Source organism: Chenopodium album, chromosome 25 (assembly GCF_948465745.1).
Source record: "Chenopodium album chromosome 25, dcCheAlbu1.1, whole genome shotgun sequence".
NCBI lineage: Eukaryota > Viridiplantae > Streptophyta > Magnoliopsida > Caryophyllales > Amaranthaceae > Chenopodium > Chenopodium album.
The window spans coordinates 7,790,065-7,810,002 of NC_137858.1; the positions used below are offsets into that span (position 1 = coordinate 7,790,065).

Consider the following 19,938-nt stretch of genomic DNA (forward strand, 5'->3'; position numbering starts at 1 on the left):
GTAAATATCTCTAATCGATCTATACCGTTCAGTGTTAATATATTCATTCATACCCTCTCATAACGTCGTCATGATATTGACCAAGTTTCTATTAAAGTGGATTTTTTTTTTTTTTTTTTTTTTTTTTTTTTTTTTTTTGAAAGGAAGTGGATTTTTTTTTTTTTACATTGAAAAAAATGTGCAATTTTTATTTATAGTGTACACAACAATTTTATTTGGTATCAAAGATAACATAGAGATATTAAAATGAAATGAGAATCAATTCAGATTTTGCACGTTGGGATGGAGATTCATTGGCCACCATAAATTAGGGCAGTCGAAGTTTGGGCGGCATTAGAGGAGAAAGGCTAAAGAAAGATGATCAGAATCCACTCCAGGCCAGCCATTGTTGATTTCAACAGTAGTGGCAGACAAACTACCATACAATCGCCATTTGCCTACAAAAATCAAATTGTTGATCATCGATCTTATTTGCAAATAATCTCATACATACATGCTTATAATGGCAAACCTACCAAATGGTTGAGGTTATTTATTGAATTTTGACGGTCAAGATTGAAAGACTAATTATAATGGCTACAAAGAATTAAAATTGTAGCCATTGAAAATTGATTTTATAAAAATAAAATTAAAATTAAATCAAAACAACGATGTGCAATGTAGTAATCCAAAGGGATTTTACTAAAATATCCTTTACGTAACAAATTTTAAGGCTATGATGATTTATATTATACACCATATACAATTTCAATCGAATTGAAGAAATTTCCAACTTGACATACACACTTTTAATTTAGTGTGAGAGATCATATAAGACCAACGGAAACACAAGTACACAATCATGCGCAATGTGCTCTAGATGGAGTAATGATAATGTATTAATTCCAACTAATAAATTTATATAAACATATATTTAGCCATCTACAATAAAAACTTTCAAACCTTACTACTGAAGTGTTATTATGATTAAAATTATATCATTACCATCACAAGCTTCTGTCAATTGTCAAATTTTAACTCAAATATAACATTTCGTCACACTAACATTGTAACATCATTCCCATAAAATTGAGAATATAAGTCATTGTACATGTCACACATTCTTTAAACCTTTGCCCAGTTCAAGTTATTAAACCACCTAATAATTTAAATCAATCAATTAACATATAAAATCACACAATAACGAACCAAACAACAAAATACGAAGAATATTGCAAACACGAGCAACTACACTAAAAGCAATTTTATTGACTTAATTGTTGAAAACAACTGCAGACTTCCCTAATACAATCTTATTATCTCAACTACATAAAATGCAAAAATTAATATCCAAAACATTATTCAACTAGCTACATATCGACTATCAAGTGTATAAATGTATATATGTACGTATGCATGTACGTATGAATGTATTATACACCATTATTACGCCATATATCACTAACATAGAACAACTCCTACATACAAAGTTCATTCAACACACACTTTGCTAAACACTACATCCTTGATCCTTTAGATTGTTGAATCTTTTAAGCACGCTCGCCTCGAATACGACGAGCCAACTGCATATCCTTAGGCATGATGGTGACCCTCTTAGCATGAATGGCGCACAAGTTAACGTCCTCGAACAAGCCCACAATGTACGCCTCAGCCGCCTCTTGGAGAGCCAGCACAGCGTGACTCTGGAACCTCAGCTCAGTCTGTTATTATTCATTCAAGAAAACAATACAAAACCCTAATCAGTTTCAAATAATCATTAATATTAAAATCAAGATTTTAATAAAGTTGTTCATTGTAATTTTACCTTAAAATCTTGGGCGATTTCACGAACAAGACGCTGGAATGGGATTTTACGGATCAAAAGCTCAGTGCTCTTCTGGTACTTACGAATCTCACTACATCATCACAAAAAAAAAAAAAAAAATTGATCAAACTTAAGAAATAATCATTGATTAGCAATATTAATGTATTACAATAATTTTTTTAAAAGAAAACAAAAAATCAAGATTAGAAATTACTAAAACGTAACAAAACATTTTACAAAAAATCATGAAATTAGTAATTGAACTAGAATAAACCATGAAAATTACCGAAGAGCGACAGTTCCGGGGCGGTAACGATGAGGCCTCTTAACACCACCAGAATTTGGAGGAGATTTTCTTGCAGCCTTGGAAATAATCGTGTACAAATCATCAATTGAAAAGAATAGATTTAAAAAAAAAGTACAAAATTCAAATAATCGTAATTACAAATTAAATCGACGTACAAAACCCTAGAAATCGAAGATTATGATGTATGATGGATGAATGTTAGTATGTACCTTGTAAGCGAGTTGCTTCCTAGGAGCCTTACCACCAGTCGACTTACGTGCAGTTTGCTTAGTACGAGCCATTTCGAACACCCAAAAAACTTCAAAGAAGTTTATAAAAAAAACAAACACAAATCAAACTAGAATTAATAAACTCGTGACAAACTAAGAACAAATTAAATGAACATATCATAAGATTATATATGATCGATATTATTAAGAAAATGAGGAAGAATTAGAAGAAGAGAAAGATAATTAATACCTAAAATCGGAGAATTAGGGTTGAAAAAAGAAAGAGGAATTTGAGAAATTATGAGTGCAGCTGAGAATGAGAGTGCATGCGAGTATGGAGTTTGGGGATTATTTATAGGAGACTCAAAAATGGAGGGGGTAAGGCGGTTGTATGGAAAGACGTGGCTATAATAACTAATTTTTGCCACGTCACTAATCCGAATAATCAAGTTAATTCTGATTACTGGGTTTTGATTGGTTGGTTTATGGAAGACACGGATTAAGGTTTTTTTGTTGATGTTTTTGTGTTTCTTTTGTGAGTGTCTATTTTCTTGGTTGAGTCAGGAGCAAGGTAACGGTTTTTATCCAATTATTTGGATTTTTTTTTTTTTTTTTTTTTTTGACAGAACAATTATTTGGACAATTGGACCTAAATATTGAATTTTGGTCCGATTTCATTATGTACGTACTATTGCAATGTTTCATTCAAATGATTATAACGGAGTTTATTTTCATTCAATTTTAAAGTGACATGGTATGTACTCTTTCATTGACGATTAGATGCATAAATGTGTAAGCGCCTCCATAACGAATAAGTCTTCCGCTTATGTGCTTTGGGATTTGAGGTTCAAAACTTCACAAATCAAAGGATAATTTTGCAATGGAATAAAATTGTAGCCATGGTTACTATTTCTAATTGATCTATTGTTAATATATGCAATCACAATCACTCATGAGGTCAAGATATTGACCTAGCTTCTCTTAAATTGGATATTTTTTTATTATTGAAAAAATATTGCAAATTTGCAACTTTATAGTGTACACAACAATTTTATTTGACATGATAAAAAACCTCTCCAGTATTTGCCAAAGAAACTTGAATTATTGTTGGTCATCTTATTTGCAAATAATCTGATACATACATTATACAGTACATGCTTAGTTGTTTTTACCATAAAGTCAAACCTATCAATGGTTGAGATTATTTATTGAATTTTGACGATTAAGTTCGAAAGACTTTTAACGAAAAAATTTTAGCCATTGGGAAAATTAATCAAAATTAAAACTAAGATTAAAATTAAAACAACAATGTGCAATATAGTAATCCAAAGTGATTTACTAAAATATCCTTTACATGAAATATTGCATATTGATCCATTTTAGCTAGCCGTCCATAATTGTGAAGGTACCCATTAGCCAGTACTAGAAGGTCCACAACCTTGTTGGAGTATTTGCTTCTGTCTAATCCTAAGGCTTAGGATCAAACCTTCATAGTTTTAAACATTTGCAACAAAATTTAAGGATGTGGTAATTTATTATACACCACACATACATTTTCAAACGAACTATAGAAATTTCCAGCTTAAAATACCGAAAGTCTACAACCTTGTTGGAGTAAAATTTTGTTTAGAAAAAACCTTATATGTTTAAAGTGGTCTAAAAGGACCCTATAAGTTTCTCTAGTTGTTTGAAGGGACGTTAAGGTCAAAATCCAACAGTAATTGATGTTTTCCTCCGATGTTAGACCTCTCACGTGACCTTAAAAATGAACCCCTTTTCTTTACTTTTTTTCCCACGATCTCACTAAGGCATTCCCATAAGCTACATACACTCTACATTGTCTACATTACCACATATATGCCCAAACCGAGTCCTCGGCCACAAGTCAGCCAAAATGCACGCATCGCACAGCCCAGAGGCCAGAACGTAGTGTAGCATGTACATCAACTGCATCATCAGCTTCTGTACAACAGAAAACTTCAAAGCTTACTACTTCCTAGTTTGTACCAGTACATACAACCCAAACTAGCTTTATATCAAAAACAACTTATTGAAACAACTTATTGAATTGAATTTCCTTAGCATTGACTATTAATGGGATTTGTAACAAACAGGGTAAAAGTAAAACTACTCAAATACCATGGAAGAACTCTAACTTATGAAACAAATCAAACAATCACGCCATAAACTATACCAAATTCTAAAACATGTCACAATATCATCGAATAACTACAACAAAACATAGCAGTAAATGAGATACATAGTGAACAAAATCAAACATCCAATCATGTAACCAACAAAACAAAACAGAGAGCAAAAGAGTGATTGAGATGAATTCAGATGCAATAACTTGAAAAATTCAATTGATTGGTTCAAAACAAATCCGAAAACCATAAAACATGTATCCAATAGCAGGTATAGAGTATATACACCACCACACCAACAGACCCACTAAATGTTCCTGTATCTTTAACTTAATCTATCAAACTCATCCTAAAAACTTCTACTCATCATCCTTCTTCAATCAACTTAAGCACGCTCGCCGCGAATACGACGAGCTAATTGAATGTCCTTGGGCATGATGGTCACCCTCTTAGCGTGAATGGCGCACAAGTTGGTGTCCTCAAAGAGACCTACAAGGTATGCCTCGGCTGCCTCCTGAAGTGCCAATACGGCGTGACTCTGGAACCTCAGATCAGTCTGTTCATCATCAACAACACAAAACCCTAATCAGTAACAATCCCCAAATTCCAAATAATACTAACAACAATTCATTGTATTCCCAATTTTGATTGAATTGTAATTGATTTTTACCTTGAAATCTTGAGCGATTTCACGAACAAGACGCTGGAAGGGGAGTTTGCGGATCAAAAGCTCAGTACTCTTCTGATATTTGCGGATTTCACTGATTATCAAAAATAGATTAGAATAATTAGCTGAATTCATAATTTGATAAAATAAAAAATAAAAAACATAATTTGATTAAATTAAAGATAAATTTTACAAAATTGAATATTTACCGAAGAGCAACAGTTCCAGGACGGTAACGATGAGGTTTCTTGACTCCACCGGTAGTTGGAGCTGATTTTCTAGCAGCCTTCATTAAGAAATTAATCAATCAAAAATTGAACGAGCTTAATCCAAATAAATTCTAATTCAAATAGAATTGAATCGAAAAAAATACCCCAAATTTTTGAACGAATTGAATTGAATCGAAAAATATCCCAAATATTTGAACGAATTGAATTGAATATTGAAACAAGAACCCCAATTTCTTAATTAAATTGAATTAAAACAAACCCCAATTTCAAAGCAAATTAAATTGAATCGAAAAAAAAAACCCAATTTATTTAACAAATTGAATTAAATCGAAGAAAACCCAAATGATTTAACGAATTAATCAGAGGAAACCATTAGAAAGATGAAATACCTTGGTAGCAAGCTGCTTCCTGGGAGCCTTACCACCGGTAGATTTACGAGCAGTTTGCTTAGTACGAGCCATTGGAAATCAAAATTCAATCAAAAAAACTGCAGAAAAAACCCAGAAATTAACAAAAATCGGCCAACATTCAAACAAACAAGAACATCAAATAAAAGAAATCAATTAGAATAAGAGAGATAGAGCAGAATAGAGGAGAGATTGTACCTGAAGATCGGAAATTAGGGTTTTTGAAAGAAGCAGGAATTAATTAAATTGGTTTGATGTAGTTTGGGAATTTGATATTGAGAGTGTATTTATAAGAGAGAGAATAAGGGGTGCGGATTTGTTGGATGTGAAGGGGGTGGAAGTGGGGGGCATGGACACGTAATCGTTACTGTCCATCTTGACACGTCATCGATCCTGATGTTTGAGATACTGAGTTCTGATTGGTTGGTTTTATGAGTGAGCGGATTAGTAACACCTTTTGTGTTTCTTTTATCTAATCACAGTAATTAACTACGGAAGTAATTATATCTTGATTAATTCTCTAGTAGGTCGGTAATTGTGAGATTGGTTAATGATTTACGTAATTGTATGGATCTAAATGTGAACTTTGGGCCACGTTCATTTTGTTCAATATTTCCAATTTAAATCTCAATTGGATGGGCATAGGCCCAGGTGTTCAATGAAAAGCAGCCTCCACTTTTTTTTTTTTTTTTTTTTTTTTGGATTTTGAGTGAAAAGCTAATACTATCATTAAGGTTTACTATCTACATTGTGGGTTATTAGTATAGTACTTATATTCCCTTTTAATATCAGCGTCAGGGTTGGTAATATGTCGAACTATAACGACCATATGCTTAGTTTAACTAATTTTAAGAAGTATAAAAATTCTCATAAGTGATAGATGTGTCATGTGAATTGGGCTATTTTGAGGTTATCCTATTTTTTGTTCGAGAATCGAGACTATTAGAGTTTGAATTAGATTTGGTTAAGAGATAATAATCATTCAGCATATGTTAAAAATTGAAGATAGGTTAATAGGTCATGTAACCAATCATAACTCTAACTTGTAAATTGATTCCCATGCTACATAAGTGAGTAATCAAATATGAAGAAGGTGAATCCAACAGCTAAAACTACACATTGCATTTGTCTAAAACTGTTCTACAAGGGAGATGATAACCTATCTTAGATATAAATCACTAAGCATATGTAATTTGAACAATCAACATTGCTGCACACCGTCTGGTGGTTGACATTCAAATTCACATATAGAAAAGTACTAATCTATAGAAAGTTCAAGTTTAATGCTGTTATATCACTAAGCAATTCGGGATCATGAGTCCATGAACATCATAAGTGAGTTTTAAAGCTATACTACTTTTCACAAAATGGAGGAAAATGATTGCTAATTATTTTCAATAAGTAAAAACAATTTTCGTGGTTGTGATTTTTCATAATTAACCAAACAACTTGACTCACTTCGAATATAAAACCCCATACAATTTGACAATTCAATTGGCAACACAACCACTTACTTTCTGTTAGGAGTATTAGGACTCTTGAGCTTTATTGATGGGAATAATGGGTAATCCATGGGGACGTGTTAGTTTATCAAACTAGCTTATTAGCTAACACTTTCTCCATCTAATTTTATTACCCCCGCTTGATTTTTCACAATCTCAAAAATGAGTCTTAAAACACATGTACTTTTAATTTCGTAAAATAAAATATATAATGAAACGAATTCAACAAAAAATTACATGACTATATTAGCTATAATAGATTAACAAAAATTTATGATCAAATTACTCCGTATTAAAGTTTTAGCCGATTATGTTTGAGTCATATTGTTTCGAGTTGATTATGGATTTGGGTCGGATTAAAACATGCTTATTTTAATGATATAATCACTTTGATTGTTGGGTGATTTAGGTTGGGTGAGGTTGGTTAGAGTTGAGTCCAATAAAATCCGTAACAAGAGTACCGTAGTATTTTGACTTTCAAGTCGGGTAAACGGATATGGGTCAGTTTTACCTGACTGGAGTGACATATTACTCGTATGACTCTATGAGTTGATGGGATCACATCTTGAGACATCCCAGCAGCTTGGAGACATAGATGGAAAGTAGGGAGAGAGAAAGCAAAGGTTACGCATGGGCAGTAGCAGCGGGCTTTACCGCAGCCTTAGCTGCCATTTCCGCAAAGTTCTTCTCTTCTCAGGTGTTAAATTCTTTCCTTCTTTTACTTATTTTTTGTCATAATTTACTCATCAGTGTATTTTCTTGTGATTTTATAATGGGGTTTTGATTAATTAGATTAGGTTCTGAGAAAAATTGAACAAATCAAGTTGCTTAATATTTTGGAACAAATTTATTAATTGGTATGTGAATTTGGTCATCCAAGTTGCTGAATTCTGTTTCTGTGCAAATTCATAGACTGGGATTGATTTAGTTCGGAAAATTTGGGTTTTTGGGGGATCTAATTGAGCAATGAAGATCATATTGGAGCTTGATTTTTGTTCTGACCTTGTTAAGTAGACAACATCAATAATTTCTGGTTAATATTGAAATGCTGCTGTTTTTTTGACATGGAAAGGGCTTTGATTGTGAGGGTTTTGATTGGAGTTTGTCGCATTGAGAGATTTGGCTTGTTTTGGTGATGCACTCGAAGATCGATTGGCTTCCTTCTATTCTAGGATCTTACCTGTTGGTGCTCTACGCGGGGCTTTGTTGTAGGCTAAGATGCGCTGTAATGGACATTAACAAGAGATGTTTAAGGTGATATCACAAAAATCAGTAATACTAATTTATGCCGTATGAAATTAGTTGCCAGGCAAAATACCATATGGGAAGTACCATAGCCAGATATTGGCTAAGCATTGGCAATTTGGCAATGCCTGCAAATGTGAAACATTGGCATCACAGATCACTGGCAACTTATTGGGCAACCGGTCATACCTGTTGAATGTATGCCATGATAGTAGTAGTGAATATGGCAAGATAAGTATGTTGATCTTCAATGTAATATAATGGAATATAATGATGGGAATTGGGAACGTAGAAAGAGAATTTATCTCAATAACATATGACTATATGAGCAGCTTGCATAGAACTAGTTTTATCAACCAAAACAAGTTGCTTCAACGGTCATGAGTCTCCAGACTTATAGGCTGTAGACAACTTATTTCAGCTGGAAGTGAGTATATTATGGATAATTTGATAAGAAAATGACATTGATAAAGAGAGAGCATAAAGATGGTAAATTGGAGCTTACTTGCTTATTCTTTATAACCTACCTAGAAGCGCACAGGAAGAATTAGAGGATGAATAGTTAGAATTTAGTTTGCCTTTCAACACAATAGTTAGCAGTGATCCTAAGTTTGGCTTAGTAATCGTGTATCACACGATTCCAATATTAGTATGTTACCAACCCAGATGTTGACTCTAATTCTTCATTGGAAAATATATTCCAAGCTGCCTCCCTTTTTCTTTTTGGCTTTTATTGCTACCTTAGCTCAAAAACTTTTTGGTACACTTTTATTTAACGATGTTGAATTCCTGCTTGCTAGTGATTTTTGAACCCTATGATACTTCTTTGGGTTCTGCTGCAAGTTGCCTCAATATTTTAATTTCCTGCTGTATGAATCTCATCTCTACTTGCCAGCTCAGCTTGTGGATTTGACAACTTTCAGTTAGTTTTTTCTATTTTAAGCTCTGGAGTCCATTAGCTTAAATAGTCAATTACGCTATTTTTTTTCTCTCTCTTCTGGTTTGTATGGGAAGAGCTCCCTTACACCTCATTTCTGTTACTGTATGCATTGTAATGAAGCTACAATAATGTAAACCCTATTTTACTGCAATAATAGAGCTCTCATCCTGATGAGTGATGATACACACCAATGAGGGTTTGATACTTCATTCCTGACGCATAAACCTGATGTGGTGTAGATGTGCATATCATACAAATTGGTCTGAAATGGCATGTAGGAACAACACTCTAGTTTGTAACATCATCTCTAATGGAACTTTGTTTTTGGTTAGTTTTCTCCAGTTTTAGCTAAGGCAAATAGGCAATGAAGCAAGGCAATCCCAATATAGTCTTGTGTGTTATACTTGCAGCTATCAAGCTGTGCTGGGTAATGGGTATTTGGGCCGGGGTGTCATTTTTGTTATCATGGTGAAATCATGTCTGTGTATTGAGCATTGCGTTGTTGCTGAACCCAAGTTTGTAATTTATAAGAAACTTAAACAGTAACTAATGTGGATAATTTTGTAACCAGCTTGTCAAATATAGCCTTGTAATTGCGTTTAATGTGACAATGTGGGGATGCTACGTCAACAGCCTTAGAGCACTTTCATCTTTGCAAGCTACAGTGACAAACTTTGCTACAAATTTCCTCTCCTCTGGTCTGGCCGGTTTCTTTTTATTTGGAGAAACATTATCAACCAAGGTAAAGAAAGTCTCATTCTTTTGAATTTCCTTTCTTCTATATATATTCTTTTATGCATTGCATATTTGGAAAAACCATGTTGGCAATTATATGGTTTTAGTTTGACGACTTTGACCATGATTTATTGATGCTCAATGTTTTCCTCATATTAAGCTAACTATCCTAGTTCACTTTTAAAATGGGTATCTTCATGGAAAGTAACTAACATATAATCTGATAGTTCTTTTTAGATAAACTAAAGATTAATATGAACTATATTTATATGAACTTGCTTGGTCTTATAGTTCCAATGGATTAGTCTAAGCATTGATTTGATTTCCCATCTGACTGAAGCTGTTTATTTGTGTCGATCAATGAGATTCAATTTTGTATAATATACTGGACAGATGTAGAACAAAGAAATACCACACTCTGGAGTTTGTTCTTAAGACTCTTAACCCCGAGAACTCGTTGCCATAGTTGCACAACTAAGAACAAAGTAAAAATCACACATCTTAGTTATCATCATTAGTACATGTCATTATTTGTTGAGCTATATTTTTCAAAGTTTTAATCTACTGGTACTACCTGTGCTTCAATTTCTTTTGGATGTCTGGTGTTCTAGCCAGATTCCACTTCACAGCTTCATGCATTGTCCATATTAAATCTTGTCAATCATCATAAATGCGTATGATATTTGTATAATGCTTTTTATTATTGCCGTGCTAATGTGCTATTGAAAACTATGTAATTCTCGATTCTGGCAACAGTGGTTCGCAGGTGCCTTGCTGATTGTAGTCGGTGTATTCATACTCACTAAATCAAGCGTAGAGAAGAAAACAAACACCGATTAGATGCTTGTGTCTGATGGCTTTGTGCAGCTTCCATGTTTGGGTGCACATCAGAAAGCAATAACCTTAGTCATTATACTGCTGTAGACAGCCAGTCACGTGCAATCAATCAGATACTTTTTGCCAATTTTTGCTCTAGCACTTGCACCATTAGTTTTGAATATGCTGCACAAATCCTGGATCGATTCAGCCTTTGGGAAAGAAGATGAACATTGGACCACCCATGCTATGCTTTATGTCACGCCACTCTGAAGAACTTCTATATTACCGAGATTTTTTTAATTTTTCTGTAGGTAGCAGTTCCCCCTCGGAAATGTTGTACTCCATAACTTCCTTTACTTTTATCAGGTACAATGATTTGTATATTCTCAAGTAAATTGAGGCATGTCACTGTTTTGAACCCTTTTTAAGTGAAAGTATAAAAGTGCAGAATATGATTCTTTTAATCTTACCAGTATAAGACTATAAGATTAGTAAGTGATGCACAGCTAAAAGGAAAAATGAGTCATATTGACACTAAGTTTCAATTAAAATGGAAATCACTTTAATCTTAGCATATGTAAGACGTATTCTACTATACTTGGGACCCCATAGTTTGTTGTAATTACTTTATTTGGGAAATTAGAGTTTTAACTGGTCATAATAATTTTCCCCTTTTATTTAGTCAAAGGAAGTTTTATGTCATTGTAAATTTGTAATTAACAAAGATCAATGATATTGACCTTACCAATTTGTAAATATTTGTTTTATTTTATTTTATCTTTACTATTGTACATTACCATAAAATATGGCATAAATTAGTGCGATTGTAAAATTCTTTACCCGTTCATTGTGTTTTTAGTAAGTGTAAATTTTTTAAATACCAATTACATTTTTTTTATAGAGGGGGCAAAAACCCCTTAAAAAAAAGCAAGTAATGAAGTAAAAAGTAAACAAAAAGGCAAAACTAACAACCACAAAATAAGCTAAAGACAAATTAGTTAAGCTGTCACAATCGACATTTTTCTAGTTGATGTCACTCCGCTAAAATCCTCAATAAAATACTAGAAAATCCTATTGAAACCATCTAAAAAAACATTCAAACTTTGATCCGACTCAATTTCATAGTTATGACTTACGAGTCAATCCATAGCACAATTAGATTCGTGGTAATACTGGTGAATTGTGAATTTGTGATACTCCAACTAGGACAACGGATCATAGGTTACACTTCCTAGTGATACTTCAAACTAATTACAATTTGATTCATGGTTATTTTTTCACTCCTTAATTTAAGGTGACCAATCAAATCATTCTACAAAATAATCATGAATTAAAATTTTGATTATGTTTTATATTTCGTATACCGTGGTATCGGAAGTTTATACACATGTGTAAGTGTGACAATTGTCATAACATTTTCATCTTAAACTAGTAGTGACACTTGGTTGGATGACATGCATTGTCATAAATTTTAATAACATTATACAGCACTAGGAAGGTATGTCACTTTATTTGTTTATTTTTTATAAATATTATTAACCCCTATAGATGTTTAGGGCCTGTTCTCTTACGTTGAAATTCAATTCAGTTCAGTTCAGTTCAGCTCAATTCAGTTCAGTTCAGTTCAGTTCAGCTCCTAATTTCCTTCTCTTATAAAATATTCATTTCAGTTCAGTTCAGTTCAGTTCAGTTCAGTTCAGCTGAGTTCAGTTCAGTTCAGTTCAGTTCAGCTGAGTTTAGTCAATGAGAACAGGCCCTTAGTGTCAAATGGAATACAAATTATTAGTCAATATTGTAGGAGTTTATAGGTACTACGCAGCGGAAATAACATACATGAATCATATTCAATAAAGTACCTAATCCCAAGAATCGCATGCATAACACACAAGACACATAATCATACCTTTGAAGCGTGAATTCCACGAAGCTATTCGACAGGCAAATCAGGGAGAGAATAGAGCCCCAAGTGTTGCTCCTCTACTTAGTCCACGAGATTCGAACGAGCCGTCCACCAATACTAGATTGGTCGAGTGATTGAGGAAAACCGCGATCACCACCTTTTCGGACAACCGACCACCGCACGAACCACCACCACCACGAGACACCACCGTGCGCCGGGAGGAGGAGAGAGCCGTGAGAGAGGGAGTATGAGAGGGGTTGGTTTCGTGTTTGCTAATTAGGGTTTGATCTAATTGATCAGTCAATTCCTTCTTGCGTGCAAACCTAGGCACCTAGTCTATTTATAATCTCATTATAATTAGACTAGGGCACGAAGCCCAATAGCCTCTCAAAGCCCCATATGGCCGGCCACCTAGAGAGATGAGGCCCATGATGGGCCTCGTCCTCTAATGCTCGATCTAGCCCCTTTGTGTGACCTTATAGGATCCGTCCAATTGGGCTTTGGCCTATTTTACTAGTCCAAAGATCGTAAGTACCTCTAGCTATGGCAAAACGACGACCCAAATGTCCGGACTTAATTATCTCCATAATTTGATCCAATTATATATCTAGTAATTGCACACGACGAAGACATAACTCCTTCAATCTCCCACTTGTCTGAGACAAGGGTGCAATATTCAAATTCCTTAAGTCAATGTATATGTCGATTTGATAATATGATTGCATCACATGTCGAGATCATATTAATCTACAAATCGTTTCTTGAACTCTGAGTTAGAATTACAAAACCAAATGATTACTGAGTAATGCATTTGAACGCGGCCACGTATTTTCTGAATTCTCCCTCTTCAAGCGGCCATGACACATTTCCTAATTTAATAGGTAGACTCTATCCAATCTTGTGGCAACAAGCCTCCCACTCAACTTCTGAAATAACCAGGAAACACCCTTTATAATCTCCAGTTACGGGAAGACGTTTGAATGTACCACAATTATAACATCCATTGAATGAAATCAATGTTCCACTCATGTCAAAGGAATCCACTAATATATACGGAAGCTCTATACTTGAATTTCAAAGTAGGTCAATAGTTCAATCATGCATCATTCATGCATATCCAAGTGATTGATCGAGCATCACTATGCCCCTATAACCCATGAAACCGAGCTATCCAATCAATCTTACATGCTAGTCCATTTATTGAAATCATTTATGTCCACTTTAATGATTTCGAACTAGGAACTTAAATAATATATGGATTTTGTTCACCTGTGGGGTTTCATACACCAGGTCTCTATCTGATAGACAACCTGATGAGCCCATCAATCCATAATTATTTTGGACATTTTATTTAATTTCAAAACCATAATTAAATAAGAGAAATAATAATTTCTGTTTTAAACATAATTCTGCAAATTGATGTATTTTCTCATGTAATATGTTTCCACAAACATACACAACTTAAAATTACATAATTTGCTTCAATCCAAGACTTTAATATGACTTTCATACCTTTGTCTATGGAAGGGGTTTAGTGATTTCTCACTCATAATAAAACTTCGCAGAACGTGACCTTCCGCCGGTCAATGATCTCATAACTGAGGCGATATTTTATATCCATTTGTTTGGATTTGTAATGTGACCCTGGCTCCTTTGTTCTTGGGCAAAAGTAACCCTTTAGTCATATGACATTTTAATCCGAACTTCCTCTAAAACTATCCGACTATAGTTTAATACACATATTCTAACATTGAGCATGCAATAGTGCTCTGCTTTGAATTCTTCAAGCTCACTGTACTTCTCCATACTGACAAAATTGTGCGTCTAGATCAAAATCTAGAGTCATCTTGCCTGTTTGGAAAGAACTCGCATTCGTAAAACTTTTGACAAACTTGTTTACCTTTAACACCATAAACTAGAAAAATTCCTTTAGTGCTTCTCAAGTACTCAAGGATTTGTTCTTGGTAACTTTCTGTATGCTTATTCTGTATTTGCTTGAAACTTGCTACACATGCACAAGTCATATGTAACAACTTGCTTCGTACATTTCATGGCACATGTAATGGTCCCTTTTGCAAAAGCATTAGGTCCACTGCCTTTACAACTCAACTCAACTAGCTTTTAAGGCACTGAGTTTTACTGAGTGTAAAACCATGGGACATGGGAAGAGATCCTCTCTTAGAATCTTGCATCTTGAACTTGTCAAGAACCTTATCAACATAAGTCTCTTGATTAGGCCCAGTCATCCTTCAAGATTCACTTTGTGGATTTTGATTCCCAATATGTACTCAACATCTCCTAAGTCTCCCATATAGAAACAATCTTTCTAACCATTTCTTGACTTATTCAAGTATTGATATGTCATTTCATATGAGATGTATGTCAACTACATACTAGACTAAGAAGACCAATTGCTCCCACTAAACTTCTTGTTTGTACAAGATTTCTTTTCATTCTTCCAAGGTAATCAAACTGTTTGATTTCCTAATGAATATTTCAACTCCTTAATGCTTACTTCAATCCATAAATGAATTTCTGAAGTTTGCAAAACTTTCTAGGACTTTCTGGAATTCAAAAACTTAAGTCGTATCATATACATCCCATCCATCAAGAACATTTCATGAAGGTGATTTTGATTTCCATGACTAGAAATAATCCGAATAGGCTTACATGACTAATAGGTTTAATCCTATTTGTAAGACTATCATGGACTAGCACATCTTTACAGACATGGAGTCCATTCTGGATTTCTTGGCCTTAAGCCATTTCCTGAGTTGGCACTTGTCCAAAGCTTGCTTGTAGGTATGGATTCCAACCATTCCAATAGGAAAATTTTAGAATCCACCTTTTACTAGAATTCCAACAAACTGTTTGTTTTAATCCTAAGTAACCTACGATAGGTGTGAGCGACAATAGAATTATTCTCTTCAACTCATTGAAGCCTTTCATTCTAGTAGGACGATAGAAGTCTCGCTAGTTGAATTAGCTTGCTTCGACACATGTTTGTTCAAATTAGCTGATTTCATGCGCATTCGTCTCTGATGTAGTGTTATCTACATCCCTTTGTTGCTCGTCTCGAATCTCATCGAGATCTAACTTTACTCCCACTTGGCTTTGTAGGAAGATATTTCTTTCTATAAAGACACTATCGCGAGCAACAAACATTTTGTTTTACGCGATTGTAGGAATAATACCTCTGATTTAGGGTTTATTATGTCATCTTTGTAAACATTTTACATAAATTTCATATTCCCTCAATCCTGTTTAGAAAAGATTACTTTGGAACATTTCCAGTCTTTCTACTGCTTTGGTGAAGTTTCTGTTTAGTATATTCGCAATTGTTGTTGTTCTAATGCATATCCTCAAAACGATATTTGTAAATCATTAAATCTTGGATCGAACCATGGCAAGCAAAGTTTGATTCCTATTTTATACATACATTTTAATTGTAATGTTCCTGGATTGTGAACTAATTCAACAATTCCTTTAGATGATCATTTGTTTTGAGTTAAATATTTATCACAACAATCATATTGTGGTGCTAAATTGTTTATCTCAAACTTGATTTTACATTTCATTTTTGGAATTTTGAACATTTCAATGATTCCAACTTTTATTTCATTAAGTAATTATCGACATATTTACTTAAATCGTTAATAAGAGCAATGAAATAGTTAAATCCTTTTGCTATATCTTGAACTTATGGTACACACACATCATATGTTTGTGTTCCAAAAGGTCATTTTTAGCTCTTTTACCCTTTCAACTAAAAGGAAACTTGGTCATTATACCTTATCAAGCATGACTTCTAATTCTTAAGTGATTCATAATCATATAAGAGTAAGAGTCCATCCATAACTTTGGATGTGCAAATGGTTTATGTGACCTAACCTTACTTTGTTATAAGTATGTTTGCTTTGAATCATCTAAATTTACTTTTGTGATCTACATATATCAATGTCATAAATAAAATTAACTCATATCTAGCAAAATGAAAACAATTTATTACCTTGGTCATGGATCAACATTTGTCCAAGCCAAGTAAAACAAATCAGTATTCAAAACAAGAAAACCGAAATATTGTCTCACCAAAAAACTGTAAATAGTTCTAAATGTCATGATAAACTAATCAGAAATTAAAACTATGAAGCTATCTCTGGCCACTCAAATACTCCTAGTGCACCTTCAAGCTCCATCTCCATGCTAGCTTCACTTGCATGCAGTTCCTGTGCAACATCATAATGTTAAGCACTGCAACTTGGTATCACATACCTTAGTGAAAGTTAAAATGTTTATAACATAATACCTGAGGTTGATGCTCCATTCTTCTTCTTGAGGAAATCAAGGTATTTCTGGCAATTGCGTTTCCAATGCCCCTTCTTCTTGCAGTAAAAGTATTCACTCTCACTTGCAACTTTGGGTTTTGGATTCGCCTTAGGCTTTTCAGGAGCCTTGGCAACTTGCTTGCCCTTGCTCTTGGCATTAGCCTTTTGCCCCTTCTTCTTGAACCCCTTTCCCTTTTGGATCATAAGAACTTCCTTCTTAGGTTCCTTAGGGATTTGTTTCTCAGCACTCACCAGCATTGCATGCAATTGACTCATAGTCTTTGCATCCGCAGTCATGTTAAAGTTCATGATAAACTGGTTGAAACTTTCTGGAAGTGAATGGAGAATGATGTCTGTTGCCAAATCATCACTAATTGGGTACCCCAGTTTCTCCATACTTTGAATTAGGCCGATCATTTTGAAAACATGATCATGAACTGTGGCACCCTTCTCCATTCTACAATCCATAATCTCACGATGAAGCTCATACCTTTCAACTCTAGCTTGTTTCTTAAACAAAACTTTGAGCTCTTCCATGATTGAATAGGCATCCAGGTCCTCAAAACGCTTTTGAAGACTAGGTTCCATGGTAGCAATCATTAAGCAAGTGATAGGCATAGCTCTATCATGAGCTTCCTTGTGCTTCTTGATATCTGCCGCAGTTGGATTTTCTGGCAGAGGTCCTGGTAATGGGGTATCAATGATATCCTCCTTGCCCTCAGATTTCAGAACAAGCCTTAGCATTCTTTCCCAGTTGGAAAAGTTTTCCCCTGTCAACCTATCCTTTTCAAGGAATGGTCGCAAATTGTAAACGTTGTTGTCATTGTTATTACGGCTACCCATCTATGTCAAAATAAGGCAAAGTTTAAAAATTATGTTTAATAAATTAAAGTACCATAAAACATTCATTTGGTAACTTTAAAACACTTTATTCAATAATTAAATGATCCCAATTGAATTTTAAGTGATTCCAAGATCCTTTATTTGTGCAATAATTGACCGGACTGAGGCCCTGCCATCAACCATTACATTTTCAAGGTGAGTAAACTCTTTACTGATTACAACTCTTGTAATTCTTGGTTGAATAATTAATCATCACATGTTTAATTATTACCCTTAGCTTCAAGGTTCTAAACTGATCTTTAGGTAACCTTGTTGAATTTAACCAATTAAAAGTGTAGAACGTGATCTACCCCCACTTCCCCAAGATATATTATGATGCTCTGCTGAGGCCGACCCACCACAAACGATCAAGGTTTTCATCGGGTTTTTAATTGGAAAAGCTGCATCAATATTGCTGGGATCTAGATTTATTATGTTGTGATTATTTAGTGAACTCTAGCGCATCATCAAACAACATAAATAAACCTAAACATGCATAATCTTCTAATGCAATAAAATAAGACATAGTATGGCCCCTTAGTCCTAGGAAAACTAGAAATGAAAATGCTCCCACTTGAATCATCATGGATCTTCATCCACTTTGCTCCTTTGGGCCTTCACTTCATGGGCTTCTTTTGGGCTAACACCATTTAAATAACTATTCTATTTACATTAAATAAAAGTTATGAAAACACTCAACGGTACGCAGACCGTATTTAGATTACAAAAATACATCACGATACGCAGATCGTATTTAAGAATCTATGGGCCATACTAGTCTATATATAGCAACATAATATCATATATTAGAAATGTGCCATATAATAAATCACTCAACATGCTTGTCTAAACTACAACATCGAATGTTCATAATAAAGTCAACGCATTTCCTAAAATATCTTATATTTTAATCATAATTAGATAATATCATATATAATTCATGACGGTTGATAAAATATCATATATTTAATTTAGTCATGAGATAGAATCAAATCATATTTTAATCTAGAAAGATAAATCATATTTAATCTTCCATGATTATCCTAACTAATTTAGGAGATTCTATCCTAATTACTAGCCAATCAAATAATTTTAAAATCAATTACATCCTAATCTAATTATGGGATAATCACATTATTTAAATCAATTATTATCCTTTTTGGAATATGCTCAGAATATCCTCATCAATCTTATCCTTAATTAACCACTTTAATTTAGGATAATTATCAAAATAACAAACTAAATATGGATAATATCAAATATGACAACTTTTGAATATTTGATTTTATCCTAAAATAAAAAGATTTTATCCAAATAAAACCAACTTTATCTTTTAAAATAAAAGATCATATTTTGAAAATATTTTAACTTATCCAAAATAAAACCGATTTTATCCCAAAATAATTCGTAATTATCCTGAAATAAATTTTTTTAAAACAGAATTTTTTTTTTTTTATAAAATCGCAACCACCAACGCCGGCCACCGTGGTTGGCTAGCCGAAGCTAGCCACGGTGGCTGGCTGCCGTGACAGCAGCCACTGCCGCAAAGGGCAGCAGCGTGGAGCTGCTTTGCTGGGGCTGCAGGCCACCGTGTGTGGCCAACCGAGGCTAGCCACGGTGGCTGGCTGCCTTGCAGCAGCCACTGCCGCACAAGGCAGCAGCAGCACCTAGCTGGCAGCCGCGGCAGCAGCCGTGCAACGGTTGCACGCTGCTGCCCACAGCCACCCTAGACCGCCGCCCTCCCTTCCCTCCCTCTTGGACGCCACCTGGTCGGCAGCCGCCGTGGCTGCGCCACCCAGCCGCGGTTGCCGGCCAAAATAAA

The 19,938-nt window shown here is 34.4% G+C and overlaps 3 protein-coding genes across 3 annotated transcripts; 1 reads left to right on the forward strand and 2 right to left on the reverse strand.

Annotated features, from left to right (window-relative positions):
- Nucleotides 1-1,285: 1,285 nt before the first annotated feature.
- On the reverse strand, nt 1,286-2,614 carry LOC145614423 (histone H3.3-like). Its single transcript, XM_081669479.1, has 5 exons — nt 2,571-2,614; nt 2,321-2,409; nt 2,091-2,167; nt 1,805-1,895; nt 1,286-1,700 (listed from the first exon to the last, which is right to left on the reverse strand). The coding sequence occupies exons 2-5, from the start codon at nt 2,390-2,392 to the stop codon at nt 1,530-1,532; spliced, it is 411 nt and encodes a 136-aa protein (XP_081525605.1). The 5' UTR covers nt 2,393-2,409; nt 2,571-2,614; the 3' UTR covers nt 1,286-1,529.
- A 2,015-nt stretch (nt 2,615-4,629) lies between these two features.
- Nucleotides 4,630-6,037, reverse strand: LOC145613231 (histone H3.3). The gene is made up of 5 exons (XM_081668295.1): nt 5,967-6,037; nt 5,751-5,848; nt 5,341-5,417; nt 5,135-5,225; nt 4,630-5,020 (listed from the first exon to the last, which is right to left on the reverse strand). Exons 2-5 carry the CDS (start codon nt 5,820-5,822, stop codon nt 4,850-4,852), a joined length of 411 nt encoding a protein of 136 aa, XP_081524421.1. The 5' UTR covers nt 5,823-5,848; nt 5,967-6,037; the 3' UTR covers nt 4,630-4,849.
- A 1,800-nt stretch (nt 6,038-7,837) lies between these two features.
- LOC145613233 (uncharacterized) lies at nt 7,838-11,535 on the forward strand. Its single transcript, XM_081668296.1, has 3 exons — nt 7,838-7,967; nt 10,027-10,197; nt 10,947-11,535. The coding sequence occupies exons 1-3, from the start codon at nt 7,866-7,868 to the stop codon at nt 11,028-11,030; spliced, it is 357 nt and encodes a 118-aa protein (XP_081524422.1). The 5' UTR covers nt 7,838-7,865; the 3' UTR covers nt 11,031-11,535.
- Nucleotides 11,536-19,938: the final 8,403 nt, after the last annotated feature.

Excerpts from the sequence above, each read along its gene's own strand:
- LOC145614423 (XM_081669479.1), bottom strand. The coding sequence starts at position 2,392 with ATGGCTCGTACTAAGCAAACTGCACGTAAGTCGACTGGTGGTAAGGCT. Across the intron at positions 2,168-2,320 it reads GGAAGCAACTCGCTTACAAG|GCTGCAAGAAAATCTCCTCC; the intron begins GTACATACTAAC and ends ATTATTTCCAAG. Across the intron at positions 1,701-1,804 it reads AAATCGCCCAAGATTTTAAG|ACTGAGCTGAGGTTCCAGAG; the intron begins GTAAAATTACAA and ends GAATAATAACAG.
- LOC145613231 (XM_081668295.1), bottom strand. The coding sequence starts at position 5,822 with ATGGCTCGTACTAAGCAAACTGCTCGTAAATCTACCGGTGGTAAGGCT. Across the intron at positions 5,418-5,750 it reads GGAAGCAGCTTGCTACCAAG|GCTGCTAGAAAATCAGCTCC; the intron begins GTATTTCATCTT and ends TTCTTAATGAAG. Across the intron at positions 5,021-5,134 it reads AAATCGCTCAAGATTTCAAG|ACTGATCTGAGGTTCCAGAG; the intron begins GTAAAAATCAAT and ends GATGATGAACAG.
- LOC145613233 (XM_081668296.1), top strand. The coding sequence starts at position 7,866 with ATGGAAAGTAGGGAGAGAGAAAGCAAAGGTTACGCATGGGCAGTAGCA. Across the intron at positions 7,968-10,026 it reads CAAAGTTCTTCTCTTCTCAG|CTTGTCAAATATAGCCTTGT; the intron begins GTGTTAAATTCT and ends TTTTGTAACCAG. Across the intron at positions 10,198-10,946 it reads GAGAAACATTATCAACCAAG|TGGTTCGCAGGTGCCTTGCT; the intron begins GTAAAGAAAGTC and ends TTCTGGCAACAG.